The 16,826-nt window shown below is 41.8% G+C and overlaps 2 protein-coding genes across 2 annotated transcripts; one reads left to right on the top strand and one right to left on the bottom strand.

Moving 5' to 3' along the window:
- Positions 1 to 1,470: 1,470 nt before the first annotated feature.
- On the bottom strand, positions 1,471 to 9,660 carry hectd3 (HECT domain containing 3). Its single transcript, XM_063219001.1, has 21 exons — positions 9,021 to 9,660; positions 8,582 to 8,742; positions 8,329 to 8,421; positions 7,785 to 7,920; positions 7,306 to 7,427; positions 6,436 to 6,549; positions 6,248 to 6,330; positions 5,926 to 6,091; positions 5,733 to 5,814; positions 5,169 to 5,351; positions 4,941 to 4,993; positions 4,704 to 4,768; positions 4,493 to 4,596; positions 4,192 to 4,305; positions 4,013 to 4,102; positions 3,518 to 3,724; positions 3,162 to 3,291; positions 2,616 to 2,690; positions 2,283 to 2,364; positions 2,123 to 2,194; positions 1,471 to 1,890 (listed from the first exon to the last, which is right to left on the bottom strand). The coding sequence occupies exons 1-21, from the start codon at positions 9,366 to 9,368 to the stop codon at positions 1,806 to 1,808; spliced, it is 2,565 nt and encodes an 854-aa protein (XP_063075071.1). The 5' UTR covers positions 9,369 to 9,660; the 3' UTR covers positions 1,471 to 1,805.
- Positions 9,661 to 10,997: 1,337 nt separating this feature from the next.
- Positions 10,998 to 16,818, top strand: acadm (acyl-CoA dehydrogenase medium chain). Its single transcript, XM_063219003.1, has 12 exons — positions 10,998 to 11,097; positions 11,679 to 11,778; positions 12,357 to 12,454; positions 12,585 to 12,654; positions 13,141 to 13,241; positions 13,828 to 13,908; positions 14,033 to 14,163; positions 14,554 to 14,662; positions 15,016 to 15,156; positions 15,490 to 15,585; positions 16,046 to 16,294; positions 16,389 to 16,818. The coding sequence occupies exons 1-12, from the start codon at positions 11,083 to 11,085 to the stop codon at positions 16,458 to 16,460; spliced, it is 1,263 nt and encodes a 420-aa protein (XP_063075073.1). The 5' UTR covers positions 10,998 to 11,082; the 3' UTR covers positions 16,461 to 16,818.
- The last annotated feature ends 8 nt before the right edge of the window (positions 16,819 to 16,826 follow it).

Here is a 16,826-nt window from a genome sequence, read left to right on the forward strand (position 1 = left end):
AACAGATATTTAGAGCGACAATGAAGCCTTCAACGGAATTTTAGTTATCTATGAGGTTTTTTTTTTTTTTTACCCTAACAGACAACGAGCTTTATCAATATCTGCTATCTCGAAGAGGTCTGCTTTAGCAGCACGACTCATCAACAGTCCATTGGGCAAAAGCCCTGTATGCCATACGGTCAATCCAAACATGTTTCTATGGTTACTGATTGTGTACAAGAGCAACCGCAGAGGACAAAAAACGATTGGCGTGAAATAGCGTACAGTAGGCATACAAGATGACATGTTTATCCCCTGACTGTTAACATTGTTATATCGACAAACAATTAAAAACAACAGAAAATAAAGCAATATGGTTAATCTGCCAGAATGGATGGATCATTGTTCTGGAACCAACCCAGGCAGCCGGAAGAGGTCTCGAATTCTCTCGACCCGTCTACCCATCATGCTTTACACAGTTTAGCATCTTCACAAATCAATCTATTTGAAACATTCTCTGACAGACATTAACTAAATATGCCTAAAATGAACGTCAGGATTTCACTTAAAACACAATACTATAATTATAATGTTTGCTTGTAGAGATTCTGCTGCCCCTGTATTATGGAAAGGATTACACTTCACTGCCCACCGTGATGTATTTCAAACAGGATGGGTATATAAGTCTGACAATCTTCCAAATTAATTTGAGGCACGCTCTACAGTTAAGCTTGTAACATTTAGAAGAGTTCTCGCTGATCGTATTACTGTAGCGCGCGAAATTGGCCATGGGTGCGCATGGGGTGCCCATATTTTCCGTGGGTGCCCACAGATTCTCGTGGGTGCCCGGGCCCTGGAGCACCCGCGAAGTCGGCGCCTATGCCTCACAGTAGCCTGGTCCTGACCATCCCATAATACTACCATTTCATTTCGTATTTATGGTCTGGCATTTGTTTGCTCTGAAGCGATTGTAGAAAGCAGGAAGTTTGCACTCAGTTATAGTTTGAAATTATTGGACACCTCTCACCCAATCGCTGGCAGTTACTCAACAACAACATAGCGCAGACCAATGGCTCTGGCGCAGATGTGTACGTCATTGTCACGAGCGTTCTCCCCCTTTCGTCCCCACGTGGGGGGCGTATTCGATTATTGGCTGTTTTCTGGGGGGGCGTTGCAATCAAAATTCTACTGCTGCAAGCACTCCACAGAGAAGCACGGCCAGACTACAGTAGTGGAGCCAATCCTTTGGCGGAAGTACGTAGGATGGCTCGCGAGGCTAACCTTGCAGTGCATCCCAGGAAACACTCTCTAGTGTTAAGTCAGAGAGAGTTTTTATACTTTAAGAATCTCTGGTTTTCACCTTCATTATTACATTATATTATGATTGCTAGAATAGCACCTCTGCAGTCTCAAAACACTTAACATTTAAATTCATTGTTCATCGTTTGATGTCACAATAGTGGTGGTCAGATGAGAAACACAAAAGGCTCCTCTGTCTTGCGTATTTTATTATTCAACCTTTACATGTCATTTATACAAATCATTCATGGAAAAAGCAAACCATAGAAATAATCAAGTATGTCACTTCCAGAACATGATCTGCTTTTCTTTTTTTTTCATTTACAGTTTATTATTTCAGGGTGTACACAATGATTCTTTGTGTGTGTGTGTGCTGTCATTACTAATGACAGGTCGGGAATATGCATTCATTAACATCAAGCTCATGATCTGTACACAAAATAAAATAAAATAAAATTAAGTCTGATGTCATCCCAAAATGTCAAAATACAGGCTTTGCAGATTGCGAATACATGGTTCAAGCCAGGTCACTCTTCCCAAGGGCTCATGTCGGTGTCAATGGCCACACAGTTGTAGGAAGCATAGCGCAACTTCTCCTCGCAGACCTTGGCACTGGAAAGGGAGCAAGAGTGGATAATGCGTTAAGTGCTTCACTTTGGGACCAAATTACAAAGAAAGTTGCAACAATATTTGTCACGCTCATACAGATGCTAAGTAAACTTGGGACATATAAATTGTGGTTGGTCAGGCTATACGTTACATTACATTACATTTGACATATCAGCTTGGTTATACATTTTATGCGACAAAATTACAATCACAAACAGTGAATAAAAGGTTTTACCTTGGATAATTTGGTAGGTAGAGTGTGCTGGAACAAGTAGAAGACTGTGGAAGAGCATCTGTAGTTTCAGAGCTAAGGGCAAACACATTTGGGACATTAGAAAAGCATGTAAATATAATGGCGAAGACAATATTTTATCCAGAGTGCAAATGAAACTCACCCTTGTTTATCAGGAAATATGTAGATTGGAGCGGGAAGACGACTTCTGCCAGTCACAAATCTAAGGAACCTGCTACGGTCCTCTGTGTGCAAAACAGATGAGGGTGTTGGAATGTGAGAAGTGCATATAAACAGACAGACACACACACGCACACACACTACAACAACATACAGGCAATGGAGAAAACGTTTCTATGGTGCTACCAGTGGTTTTGTACTTGCATTTTAAGGTTAGTCAAACAGAAATCGGTTATGGATTTGCCTTGTCAGGTGGGTTGACTAATCATTTTTTGGTGGATCATTTCTAACAACAGTGGCAAAGTTATCTGCTTACCATTTGTAAAGTTTGTGAGAGCCTCCCATAGGTACTGTACACGGACATCTGTCTGTTCAAGATCCTCGTATCGAGCTGTAGAGTAGAGCAAAATATTGTAGTCATATAAACAGAATACATACTACATAATCAAATCAATCAATGAACCAAAATGACTTATATAGCACATTATCATACAAAATGGTCATTCAACGTGCTAAAGAGTAGAGAAAGAGAAAAGGGAAGAAAAAAGGAACTATATTGTGTTATAGATAGTAGATAATTAACTATCACCAAAGGCAGATGAACTGTTTGTAATTTCTTTTTAAAACAAGATACTGTTGGGGCAATTCTAATTTGGACAAGAAGTTGGTTCCAGCATTTTGCAGCATAGTGATTAAATGCATTTCGCCCTGTCTAGATTTGACCCTAGGCACAACCAGTGGAGGCGATTCTGAAGACCAAAGACATCTACAATATTACGTAGGATGATATTGCACAGACATGTGAAGGAAGGGCCCAGAGCTAGCTTTGTATTTTATGAAAAAGCGAAACAGGATAACTCACTTAGCCGTTTTAGGGCCTCCACTGTGATCTCCGGATCCCCACAGACTTTCTTTTCCACTTCCTGCCAGGTCAAAAGGTCAAGTACAGCCTGTGGTACAACCTTAACCAGGCCAGCACGCATAGCAGCTATCTGTAAGTTGATAAGCACGGGCATGTATTAAGAAAGATCTGGGGAAGGCACATTAACAAAGTAAAAGTACCTATGTGTTATAGGTCTTTATTATTACTTAAGTGCCTCAACCTCATTTACGGTACTGAACATGAAATAATGGTCCTGTTTAAAAAAAGTAAAAACTGAAGCCAACACATTAAAACTGTGCAGGAGGAATAAATAAACCAGTCGGAGTATACCATACCTGCTCTCTGCTCTCTTCTAGTCGTGACTTCTGCACCAGCCGGATGAACTCCATGCGGTTCTCATAGTGGACCACCACATCACCCCCGCCAGGGATGAGCTCCACCAGCCTGCCGTCGCTCAGCGGCGTGGTGTAGACCAGCTCCTGGCCGAATTTAAAGTCAAACGTCTCCCTGTCCATGTGCTCCATGGCCTCCAGCAACTTCACCTGTGGGACCATGTCAACAACAGCCCCCTCAGGTCAATTTTGTATTATATATCACATTATTACATTTACATTTAGCAGATGTATGCAATCCAGAACTTACAACAGAGGTAAAACCACAATAACATTACAACAACAACCACCACAGGTCAGTTCTTCACACGATCCTTCATTTCATCAACACCTCACGATAGTAGCATTACACACGGGGTTATGCTCTACATCACAACACTTACTGTATGGACACTATTTACTGACTGTGAATCAGCATTTGAGTTCTCGGTTGCTCACCAGTACAGAGTCCACAGCAGGGAAATCCTTATTCCAGCTGACCTCTTCTCCTGTTAGCTGCTTCCACACCAGTCCAGGAAGAGCTAGGACCTGTGAGTTTAAACCCGTTTTAGCAGATGTTGCTGGACACACAATATATAGTCTATGTCGTTATGTGTATATCAATATATAACACTGACCAGGAAATCTTTTCCTCTCAGGGCAGCTCCCATCAGCTGGCCTATCCACTCATACTTATTGAATTCTCTGCAAGAGGGGTTGGGCACGTAGAAATCTCTGGCCTCCCCAGACCCCTGTGATGAGAAAAAGAATCACTCAACATTTACAATTACTACAAAAAAACCCACAACATTTTCAACCAAAAACAATTGTACACAGAAAAATACCCCAAATCCTTACAAGTAGCCTTATATTACTTGCTTAAAATAAGACAATGATGGGGAAGCTGAGCAGGCAGAGCTAGACCATAGAATAGGTTACCTGGTTGGAAGCTCTGTTGAAAAATGGAAGAGGCATGGGGCAGTCAGCTGAACATGGGCACAGCTCTTCAGACATATCTGCCAAGCTGTCACGGAATCCACCACCTACCAAAGAAAAACAATCTTAATGGAATCTTCTCAGAAGAGCATAGCCCCATTCAGTCATCCCCAAAGTGATGATACTGCATTCTAGTGTACTGTACTTAGGTTACCTTGATCAATAATTCCCTCTGCAATGAATTTGCACTCCCACCACTGGTCATATCGCGCGGGCCACCTGGGTATTACAAAAGGTGTGACAATAGAGAACGCTGTAAATATAGACAACATTAACATAAAACAAAAGACTGCTTTTTACCAGAATACAGGTACATGTAAATTGTAGAATATAGCAATGACCTTTCTGCTGGAAATTTAATTTTTCATTAGATGAAATTGGAAATGTTTACCTGTAGTCGAGGGTTTTTTCAAATTTATCGGATGGCTTCAGACCCTCATACACCTAATGGAACAAAAGATGATGAAAGGAAATTAGGATGTAATAAAAATGAGCGGTGTACTGTGCAGCTTTGCTTCAAGTGCTTTGCTTTGGGCCAGAGAGTTCAATCATTTTCCACCATACATACAAGATAAAAATGAATAAATAAAATATCTGTCAAATTATATTGGGACATCACCTGAGTGAAGACTGCATTTTTGCAGGTATGGTCAAGAGAGGGGTTGTCGCGGTGCTCCATGGCCAGCCTGCGGTTGATGTAGAGACGAGGCATGAAGTTGGGCTTGCTGGTCTCAGAGTCCTTCAAGCATTGGCTGATGAGTGCACAGCGGCGCTTTGACAGCAGCAGGAACTGCTTTATATTCTGTAGAGAAGCAGTACAGGCTGAGCATTACTGAGAAGGCAAAACGCATTTTAGATAGCCTGGCTATTCCCAGCCTAAAGTACTAGATTGGACTGACTGCGCAAGGCGGCATGGAAATTCCCAGATGAGCATTAAAAGTTGAGCTTTTAATTACGTTTAGATTAGATTAGATTAGATGTGCCTTTACTGTCTCTACAGGACAGACATTTTGTGTGGACAGGAGAAGGTGTGATTTACAATGGACAAACAAAAATTAGACAAGACTTGGGTACCAGAGAGGGAACACACAGGAAACATACAGTATATGCTACACAAAGAAAAACATGTAATACTGCATTTATACTAGTGACAGGCACACACAAACACCTCGCTCTCTCTCACCTTGATTTGGTTAAAGGTACCCAAACTGTAGTCCCACGCTGGAACAAGATGAGGCAGGAGGCTGTCCAGCAAGGAAATGAATCTACAAACAAAAGACAAATTAACCAACTATTGAATTAAGGAATAGACATTTGTACGACTGCCAAAGATAATAAAGATGAATGATACATATTTACATTGGAAATGTGATTACCTCTGGATGACGAGTGCGCGGCGATACAAGACTTCTGGGAGAGTACCCTCCAGTCGGGGGTAACGCACCAGATTAAAGGACTGGAATACATCTGCATTGAGTCCCAAGTCTCTCTCGCAGGAGGACTTAATTTTCAAACCCCTGATCCTGACGTCTATGCCATCATCTAGGAATCGGAGCACAAACAGGTTTTTTTTTTTTGGAAATAGGCATGACAAAAATATTAACAATGTAAAGAAAAGCAATAATAACAATAATGTAAATATACACTATATGCTAATGCATACATTGAAATTTTATCATATAAAAAAACGTGAGTTACCTCTACATTCCTCAATTCGGACTTCAATAACAGGCAGGTGCGCTGTCATATCCTCCAGTACACAAACCTCACCAATCAGATTTCTACAACAGACAAAATATACATTTTTTCACCTCACATTCAACCTAAAATTCTGTTGTTTGCATTGTTTGAAAAACCTGATAAATAAGTAAACAGACAGGACATACTCATCAATAGTGACATCACTGTACTTCTTCAAGTTTTCTGCTTCACCACCATACACAGTCACTCGTTTTGGCATGTAGTTGTCATCCGTTGAATCCACTGTCAGCAACAGCTTGCTGCAGGCACACACAAGCAACATTTTGTGTTAATAATCAATGCAATGGCAGTAGAAGTTTACGGGAAAAGTAAAGTGCCACAACCTCTGCCTGTAGAGTATCGCAGGTGTTTATTGCTGGTCAGTCACCTTCTTTAAGTAGTTAAAGAAATATATTTTTAACTTCTCTAACTTTTTAAGGCAGCACAACCATAGATCCAGTCTGGTCCACCAACCCAACATGAGAGGGAAAACAAGCTGCTTCACGTGAATGGCAGCTGTTAGCAGAGAGACAGCAAGTCATTTACCATCATGATACCTCTAGAAGGCACTTCCAAACAATAAGAGGTTTGCTTTGATGATGAAATACTAATGCAGAGGTAAGCCTCTGCAGAAGCCTCTGAATGTTTTCCATAGTAATTTATCCATACTGTCTACCCATTTGGGATATGTCCCTTATGAACCATAGCTGGCAATTCCGCAACATCATCACTGTCCTGCGAAGGTTCGTACGGGGGAAATCTCCATGACAAACACGATGATGAAATCACCAATTAGAACACAAATTCGTCGCTGATCGATGACAATCTCTGCATTCTTTTTCCATTGATAAAAATGAAAACAATATCCCCTGCGTCTAAGTTTTGGATACATTAACGAGGGTTGATATTGCTCTGCTAACAGCTGCTATTCACTGCAATTCATTCGAGACATCAAAACCTATAGCTGCACTGATTGAGCAGTATAATTGGCAGCATATAGACGCAATCCAGCTTACTTGACCACGGTGCCTCTCTTCATATGGAGACGGATCCAGTGCTGGCCCTGCATGCCGTCACTCTCCCAGAACGTCTCATTGTCCCCATCCGTCAGACAGCTGGCACCACCACTTGGGTCCTCCTACAAGGAAGAACATTTTACACCATTGAAGACCAATGGCTAAAGTGGGCATACAGACATCACATAGTGAAAATATATGTTCTTACTTGCTTCTATTCTGTAGAAACCAATTTTGCCTATTGATTTCAAGTGGGTGCTATACGTTTACTGCAATGTGCAATAATGTGTATTAGGTCTTTGTGCATGTCTTCTTGTATTTGTGTATTTATGTAAGCTGTAAGACACCTTAATTTCTCTCGGGATTGAGAAAAGGACTCTACTGTACTCTACTATTCTCTCTCTTGGAAACAGCAAGCTGTTAATATGAAGCTTGCAATCTTTCAAAACATCAGTGGAAATAAAACCCTGAAGACTCACTGAGCATGAGGAGACATCTATGCTTGTCACACACTGCTTCACACTGCCCAGGTTTTCATCCTCCTTTCCGATGTGCTCGTATAAGTAGTGGACCAGGTCCTCGTCACATTCATACGTCCATGTGGGCGGCACATACCTGAAAGATGCCACACACAGAACAACAGCGTTGTTAACTAATTCTCGGCTATGTTATTACTAGTATCAGTCTGCTAATCTAGGGAGTGGAATTTGTTTAGCTGTGCCCAAAAGTTTAGTGACTTGATCTTTGCACCAGAGGGTTCCAGGTGTAATCCTTGATAGCATAGGGAAGTTGAATGCCGTCGATTCAACATCCCTTTGCCATCAGGGACCCTACCCCTCCCAGTAGGAAAAATGTGTGTTCATACTCATTCATCCTAGGCTGAAGTGCCCTTCACTTGTGAATGAATGCACTCATTGCATTGCTCCAGGGACCAAGACCCTCTAGTTACTCCAAGTTGCACTGGATAAAGTCGTCAGCTAAGAGTGATGTAATGTTTACACCACTTTAGCGAGACCCACTCACCGGAGTTTCTGCGTGGCAGATTCATCTCGCTCTGCTACTTTGGGTTTGGTGCCCAAATGCAAGGCATTCTCAATGTCCACTACTTGTTCCCACCTGTGAAGTTAGAGCCGAGGACAGAGTCAAAGATGTCTGAGTCATATCACCATGAGATTATAATAGTGCACGTTTTCTGCCATTGTCCCCTAAGAACAACCCATGTGTTTGATTGATTGATTGATTGATTTCCAATGGATTGCCAGGAAGATGTCCAAACCTGTTGGAGGGCTTATGGTCATAACCAAAAAGCTGTTGTTGTCTGCTTATTGTATCGGATGATTCAACAGGCACCAGTCGGTCACCACCTTCTGTGTGCTTGCACACAAGGATCCAGCCCTCCTCCACATCTACACCACTGCGATACTCCTCCAGTTGTTCCTGAAATTAAATACAGGCCATGGCAATTAGACCAATGGAGATGAGTTCAATAGTTGATTCAGTAATGCCTCGTGCTGCTATAGTTCTTAATCGACAACATCTGAAGTCATCTAACTGCATAGCCTGTCAATACTACATCATGTTCTATGCTCCAATACTAGAACAATGATTCACGTTGGTAGGCCTACTCGTTTCATCTAATGCAAATCTGATTTGCAACTCTGAATCAAAACATTTTTACCTTCACTTGGGTTGGCATTTCGTGGATTCAGTCTTACCTTGCTTATTTTCACCCATAAACCGTGAGTGTTACAGTATTCCTCGCCTGTTGTTCGAATGCATGTTCCCTTTTTCGGCTCAATGTTCCACTTGCATAATTTCTTAATGTGTGGAGATTGATATGGACTTTCCCAGACCGATATTAGTGTTTTTCCAGATGAGTTTCCAGAGGTTGACGAAGACGGCACTGATGAGGTGGATGAATCCTTGCATATTTTGTAGCACACTTCTTTGGGAACGAAACCCAGACATTCTGGAAGAGGGTCGCTCTTTCTAAAACACAGTACACAGTCGTTAAGAAATCTTATCCTACCCAGCAAAATGTGGGGGTTGTCGCTGGGTGTCATTTCTAGCGTTTGTTGTGCTAGCTTGGTAGCTATTGCTAGTGTTCAACTTCCCAATCAGCACAGAATTCTACCAGCGCCACCCAACATCAGTAATTGTTATGGTCGTGTTGTCGACCCCGTTGATTAATTATCCTACAAGTACCCAACGACAAAATGCTACCTCCTTGTCGTTTCGCTCAAACCTGGTCCCTATAGCCACAGACTTTGACAGCTACGTCGCCGGATTGTCTGGGGAGCGACTTTTTGCTGTGCTCTGCGACTACCGGTGTAAAGGGCGCTAGCTGTGCTAAATAGTTCCTTTCTCTTCCGTGTGGCTGTGCCACAATCACATTCCAATATGCAACCTTGCGTCCTCCACTTGTGCTCGTGGCCTCGCCCCGCCTCCTGGCCTCTCCGTCGAGAAAACAATAGTTTCCCCGCTGTCAGCCTAGCCAAAATATTTATGGGGGGACTATTCTTCATTCACCATCCAGTTGCAAATGAGAAAATGACTTTACATTTGAGTTTTTGCGAGATATTGGAATATAATGCTGTTGCAACTTGTCAGTGATGTCATCATGACATTACCAGAGACAGTTGACTTTCTGGTACGAGGCCACAAGCACAAGTGGAGGGCGCAAGGTCGCATATTGGACTTCGCACCAGACTACCACGCTGTTGTGGGCGCATTCCAATATGTGTACTTGACAGTGTTTCTGCTCTCAATCACAAAGACAACAGCGCCATCTAACTGTAGTACCGCGTAGGATAGGTAGAGCTCTACAAGAAAAACACGAATCCCAGTCAAACCACACCGATGAAAGCAAAGTATTTTATTATTGTCATGCCTCCTAGGCATGGTTTCGCGACGACAAAATGCAATTTATGCCAGTGGAAGCTAGCTAAATTGTGGGTTATTTGCAGTTTCCAAAGCCACAGGCAGTGGTGTACGTAGACCTTATACCAGTGATTCTCAAAGTGTGGTCCGGGGACCACTAGTGGTCCGCGACAGAGCTCAGGTGGTCCTCAAAGGGATTTCTACTTTTCCAAGACAAGCTAGCAGAAGGCTATATTTGTAAAATTATTACAAAGCCAACATGTCATATTTTCACCACAATAAGACTTGTAAATGTGACTTAAAAGTAAATGATCTGCATAAAAATTAACAGTGTCGAAATAGTACCCATCAACTGTCAATTCTGTTGACAGGTGGTCCCTGAACATTTTTGGGGGGACAAAGTGGTCCTTGGTCTGAAAAAGTTTGAGAATCACTGCCTTATACGGAGTATACCCATTCCAAATGTCAGTGATTTCAGTATACCCACTTAAAATGGATTGATCCATTATTTAGCACAAATATAAACAGTATACCCACTTCAAAAAATGCTCAAATATACAGTATACCCACTACAAAAAAGTAGACTACACCACTGGCCATAGGCCCTAATATCATGTGATTCATGCAAAAGAAACCCAAATACCCAGTTTGCTGATCTTTTGAATTTAGCTGTTCCTAAAGAATATCGAGGAAAGAATCTTTGATTATATATTCCTCGCACAGTTAAGTAATGGGAAAGTAGGTGAAGAGTCAACCAGCGTGTCGCATATGACCATGGACTAGAAACACGCGTCTGATTGGCCAGATGAGCCCCCTTTTCTTACGTAAACGTAAAATTTACCCAGTTGTGGTCGTGTTTCCAGGGCGGTGAGACCAAGCTTGCTGCTGTCAACAACAATGCTTCTAAACAAGGTAAAACAAAACACAAGAGATGTATGAAGGTGTTTGAGGCGTCGTTTGAACGCGTACATTATTGAAATGTCGTCGATAAGTTGTAATATTTTGCGTGTTTTATGAGCTCTATTGTTAGATGGTCATACAACGTCAGAGTTAGCTGACAGCTAGCGTTAGCTAACCTTATCAATCTGACTACCAAGGGAACAACCTGTATAAAGCTACGTTGCCATACCTTACCTTATGTGAACGGTTATTTTGTCATTTGGGGATAGTTAATCCAATTTGGTCCCGATGGAGATGTCCTTTGTAAGACCGTAACATTAAACTGGGACATTTCATTGTCTTGCCCTCCTGGCTAGGTCATTGAGGCACTATGGTAGAAACTTGTTATCATTGTATCATACAATATTGATAATGCATACAATGTATGTAATGATGTGTTGCATTTGAAGCAGGATATTTTAAACAACGTCATGTCATGTTTTAACATAGGCCCATGCCATTTTTTTCTGCTTCAATTTCACCAACTTGTACATGTATCAGTGACTTAAAATTACTCCATGCCTTTTATTGAAATGTACTTCATTTTTACCTAGGTTCTGAGGGCGGGCATCCGAACTGGGCTCAGGTTCCAGAGCACCAGCCCCCAAGCAGCAACAAGTGCTGCAGGGGTACAACATGGAGGATTTAGCTTCGGTACGTTCACCACATCACCATACATGTCACTTCTACCCAGTGGTGTAATCTATGTAGTACGCAGGCAGGTATACGCAGTATACCAACCAAAAAATGTCAGGGATTTCAGTAAACCTACCTAAGATATCATCCAGTATACCCACCTAAAATTGATTGCTCAATATTTATGAAAGCACAACCATGTTTAATCAATGGGGACTCGTTATCGCCATGTTGGTAAATTCCAAAGCTTCCATGACGAGTCGTCATGGAAGCTTTGGATTTACCAACATGGCGATAAGATCACAACCAAAAATCTTTCAGATGATGATAATGCCTCCCTCTGCCTCTGAAACACCCCCTTCCCTACACAGCCCCTGAGACGCCCCAGCCCCTAGTAGTATGCTGCCCAAATATACAGTATACCCACCACAAAAAAAGTAGACTACACTACACCACACCACTGCTTCTACCTACTTGCACCACCCCATCATAGACTTCTGTAAAACAGTTTAAGTGCTTGCCCTCATTTACTCAGTATCTCGATGCAACACCCTGTACATAACTAAAAGGAAAGTGATTTCCTTTTATTCCATTAGAATTGTCGGATCAGCAGAAGGAATTTCAGGAGTTGGCAAGAAAGTTTGCCAGGGAGGAAATTGTGCCAGCAGCCCCAGCATATGACAGAAGCGGCGAAGTAAGCGTCTTCTTTTTCTTCTTTGGTAGCTGGAATCTCAAGACAATATTCTACTGTACTAACATACATATATTGTTGATGTTTTCATTACAAATCTCATTTTGTATTGTTTTTTTTTTCCCCCGTGAAGTATCCTATGCCAATCATCGCGAAAGCATGGGAGCTGGGTCTGATGAACTCTCACATTCCAGAGGAGTGTGGTATGTGTGTACTATTTGTATCTATGTAATACATGTATATGTCATGTTTAAATACTTGGACCTGTATCAATGCAATGGGGAACCTCATTAAAGAGGCGTGAATTAGGGCTGTGCAATATATTGAATTTATATCGTGATATAAATATTGCTGTCAAATAATAATTGAGTAATATCGAGTAGAAACATTTTTTTTGTCATTTGTCTATACTGCTAAAACATAGGTTATGCTAAGCGCACTACATTGTGAGCACAGAGCAGACTTGCTACCCAACACGCAGAACACAACTCTGTTTTTCTACGGCCTTACAGTCACACTGCGGAAGAGAAGGAAGATAGTGAATTGTGTAGCACATTGGTTTTTGTCTTTAAAAGAAATATCATCTAAAAAAATGGTTATCAATATTGACTGATATAATCGTGATATTGATTTTTCTCATATTCGAGGAGCGTGAATTCACATGCACGTCTCTGAATTTCTGGTTACAGGTGGAATGGGTCTGAGCATATTTGACTCCTGCCTCATCACAGAGGAACTGGCCTATGGCTGCACCGGTGTCCAGACAGCCATTGAAGCAAATTCACTTGGTGTAAGGATCTCTCTCTCTTGTAAATGGCATACATACGTAGCTATTCCACTATAACTGTTACACATTGAATACCAAAATCGTAATATAGAAGTGAGGCACGGGGAAACAAATTGTGTGTGCAGTTGTTGCGTGTTCATAGCTTTATTGAAAATATAGTTCTACTCTGGCTTTTTGAACAAACACCCCCTTGACCTCATTATAAGCCTACCAGCGCCCCCTTGATATCATCATAACCTGCCAACGCGCCCCTTAGAGTTGAAAAACAAAATACACGAATGCCCCCCAATGGGAGCTAATTCCACCCCCACTCAGCTGCATCCTTCTCAACGTCCCCCTAGGGTTCCCCAACGCCCCCTGGGGGGCTGTACCGCCCCCGTTGAGAAACACTACTCCAGGCCAATCGCTTTGTTTGCACTACCTTGGACATTTACTGCGTTGAGTGACTCTTTAACGCAGGACAATCACCTAGGACTTTTACTCTACTGAGTGACTCTTTAACACAGGACGATACCTTTTTTTTTTTTGCACACACTACCTGCTACTATCATTATCAAATTTCATCTCTGTGCTTTTTTTCTTCCCTCAGCAAATGCCTGTTATCATTGCTGGTAATAGTGCACAGAAGAAAAAGTACCTGGGAAGGATGACTGAAGAACCGCTTATGTGTGTAAGTGTGTTTCTATGCTTCTCTTTCTTTGATGCAAGTAATTCCAAGTGAAGATCTACTCTTCAAGGATAGAGTCTTTGATCACAAGCTTCTTTCCTTGATTTTCGCCGCTATGTTTCGGTAGGCCTATGGTGTCACAGAGCCTGGGGCAGGCTCAGATGTAGCAGGCATTAAGACCCGTGCTGTGAAGAAAGGAGATGAGTATGTGGTGAATGGACAGAAGATGTGGATCACAAATGGAGGAAAAGCCAACTGGTTGGTTGTTTTGTTAACAAAGTGGTATTTCAATGTTAAGAGTGAACTTTCATGTCTAATTTCATTACTAATCTGATCTGGACTAATTTTAATGCTTTATTGTGTGAAACAATGTATTCATTTAGCAATTTCTGTTGTTACATCTCACAGATATCACACACATTTTTTCCCTTGTTATTATATCTCACCCTGTGTGTGGACATATATTGACAAGACAAAAAGAAACACATGCATGTATGTGTCACCCTATGTGTAGGAAATTGATAATTAAAAAAACAACAATAACAGAAGAAGAGAAAAAAACGACAACTTTCAGTCATTGTCAGCCTAAGGAATGATGCAAAGGAAGGAGTCATAGTATTCTTCAATATATCTTGATTCTCATTTTAGGTATTTCCTGCTTGCCCGTACTGACTCGGACCCTAAATGCCCAGCCAGCAAGGCGTTCACTGGTTTCATTTTGGATGCTGACACTCCAGGAATTCAAATTGGAAGGAAGGTTTGTAATTCAACAATTCTGAATTCTGTGTCAGATTTCTTTCTTTAGTTATATATACTGTATGTATCATGTATAATATACAGTGTTATATGTAGTGTTTCTCAACAGGGGCGATACAGCCCCCTAGGGGGCGTTGGGGAAGGATACAGTTGAAAGGGGACGGAACTTAGTTTCCATTGGGGGGGCATTAGTCCATTTCATTTTACAATGCTAAAGGGGAGTTGTCAGACTTATGATGATGTCAAGGGGGCGATGGCAGGCTTGTGATGAGGCCAAGGGGGTGTTTGTTCATACAGTGGTTCTCAACCTTTTTTGAACATTGTATAATGTTTTTATGCATTTTATTTTCACAGGAACTGAATATGGGCCAGAGATGCTCAGACACCAGGGGCCTCATCTTTGAGGACGTCAGAATACCGAAGGAGAATGTCCTTATTGGGGAGGGGGCTGGCTTCAAGATTGCCATGGGGGCGTTTGATAAGACCAGGCCTCCTGTGAGTTCCCGCAATATGTGCTCATGGCGCACAAGTCAACATAAATATGTCAGCATACACACACGTTGCACATTTACACATGTGCACACATGCATACATCTGCTCACACAATCTCTTTTTCTACATAAACCAGCAGTGGTTGTGATCCATAACTTTAAGTAGGATAGGATACTTGGTTCACTTACTGCAGATATATTGTCTTGATTGTAAAAAAAAAAAAAAAAAGTCCTGATACCGCCGGTGCCATAATTCTACCATGCTATTGTAATATATTTACTGTACAGTATGTGTACTGTAAGGTGTGTGCATGTAACATATCTTCCAATTGTGCAGGTTGCCGCTGGTGCAACAGGGTTGGCACAGAGAGCCCTGGATGAAGCTACCAACTACAGTCTGGAGAGGAAGACCTTTGGCACGGTTATTGCAAACGTATGTGGATTTCATAATTTCTGTACAATTAGGGCTTTAGTCTCTTATTATTATGAGTTGGATTCGTGTCTTTTTTCCCAGATACTAAAATGTGTATGAGAGATGTTGCTGTATTAACCAAAACAGAAGAGGGATATTTTCATTTGCTCTACTACTTATCCTGTTACAATTTGTGCTGTGAGCAGGTCTACAAGGTAGATCACGCCACACTGGTCTTCTTTGCTGGTAGTTTATTTTAGTGAACAACATGTTTTGCTGTTGCGTCATGAAGCTACAGCGAAACGCTTTGTTCACCAAAGATGACCAGTGAGTGTGGAGTGATTTATCCCCCCCTTTACTTGGATTACTTTTACTGCCACATCACCAGCACCTGGACAGTGGTTGTGCACAGGAAATCTGCTTTGAGGGCTTTGAATAGTGTTCCCCAGCCGATTGCTGAACAAACCTCTCCTTCCCACAGCATCAGGCGGTGGCATTCATGCTTGCCGAGATGGCCATTAAAGTGGAGCTGGCCAGGATGGGCTGGCAGAGGTCTGCCTGGGAGGTGGACACTGGACGCAGGAACACCTACTATGCCTCCATTGCCAAAGCCTTCGCTGGAGACATTGCCAACCAGTGTGCCTCGGATGCCGTGCAGGTCTTTGGCGGAAATGGATTCAACAGTGACTACCCAGTTGAGAAGCTTATGAGGGATGCTAAAATTTACCAGGTAACCTTTTTTGAGATTCAGGATGGTAGAAATGGTCAAGCATTCATTTGTTTTTTGCTTTTGGCAGTGATGCATCTGCATTTTTGTTTTCCAGATTTACGAGGGCACTGCTCAGATCCAGAGACTCATCATCTCCAGAGAACACCTTGGAAAATTCAAGAAATGAATTGACTTGTGAATGTGAAATTCGTAGGCGCACCTCTAACTATATTCTGTGTTTTTTTGTTCGGTTCAAGTCGTCATCAGCAGTCGTTGCTATACCTCAGGATTACACAAAGCTGATTGCCTTAGGCTCTTCAAGGGCTATACTCCCACATCCATATCTCGCCATCCTTGTCCAATGCGACCCCAACAACCACAAGCCTTTTTTGTCTTCTTTACCCTCTCTGTAATAATTGCCTCTTATTAATATAAAATGATCAAATCGACCTGTCCTATGAAATGTCCACTGAAACTTTTTTCTAATGATTTTATTTTAAACCTGATTCTAAGATACTGTTTGAATAAATATATTACACAATGAATGAACAGT

This window comes from Engraulis encrasicolus, chromosome 16, assembly GCF_034702125.1.
Source record: "Engraulis encrasicolus isolate BLACKSEA-1 chromosome 16, IST_EnEncr_1.0, whole genome shotgun sequence".
NCBI classification, from domain to species: Eukaryota; Metazoa; Chordata; class Actinopteri; order Clupeiformes; family Engraulidae; genus Engraulis; species Engraulis encrasicolus.

Excerpts from the sequence above, each read along its gene's own strand:
- hectd3 (XM_063219001.1), bottom strand. The coding sequence starts at position 9,368 with ATGACACCCAGCGACAACCCCCACATTTTGCTGGGTAGGATAAGATTT. Across the intron at positions 5,815-5,925 it reads CGCGCACTCGTCATCCAGAG|ATTCATTTCCTTGCTGGACA; the intron begins GTAATCACATTT and ends TTTTGTTTGTAG. Across the intron at positions 4,994-5,168 it reads AAAATGCAGTCTTCACTCAG|GTGTATGAGGGTCTGAAGCC; the intron begins GTGATGTCCCAA and ends TTGTTCCATTAG.
- acadm (XM_063219003.1), top strand. Across the intron at positions 11,779-12,356 it reads ACATGGAGGATTTAGCTTCG|AATTGTCGGATCAGCAGAAG; the intron begins GTACGTTCACCA and ends TTATTCCATTAG. Across the intron at positions 15,586-16,045 it reads TTGGCACGGTTATTGCAAAC|CATCAGGCGGTGGCATTCAT; the intron begins GTATGTGGATTT and ends TCCTTCCCACAG.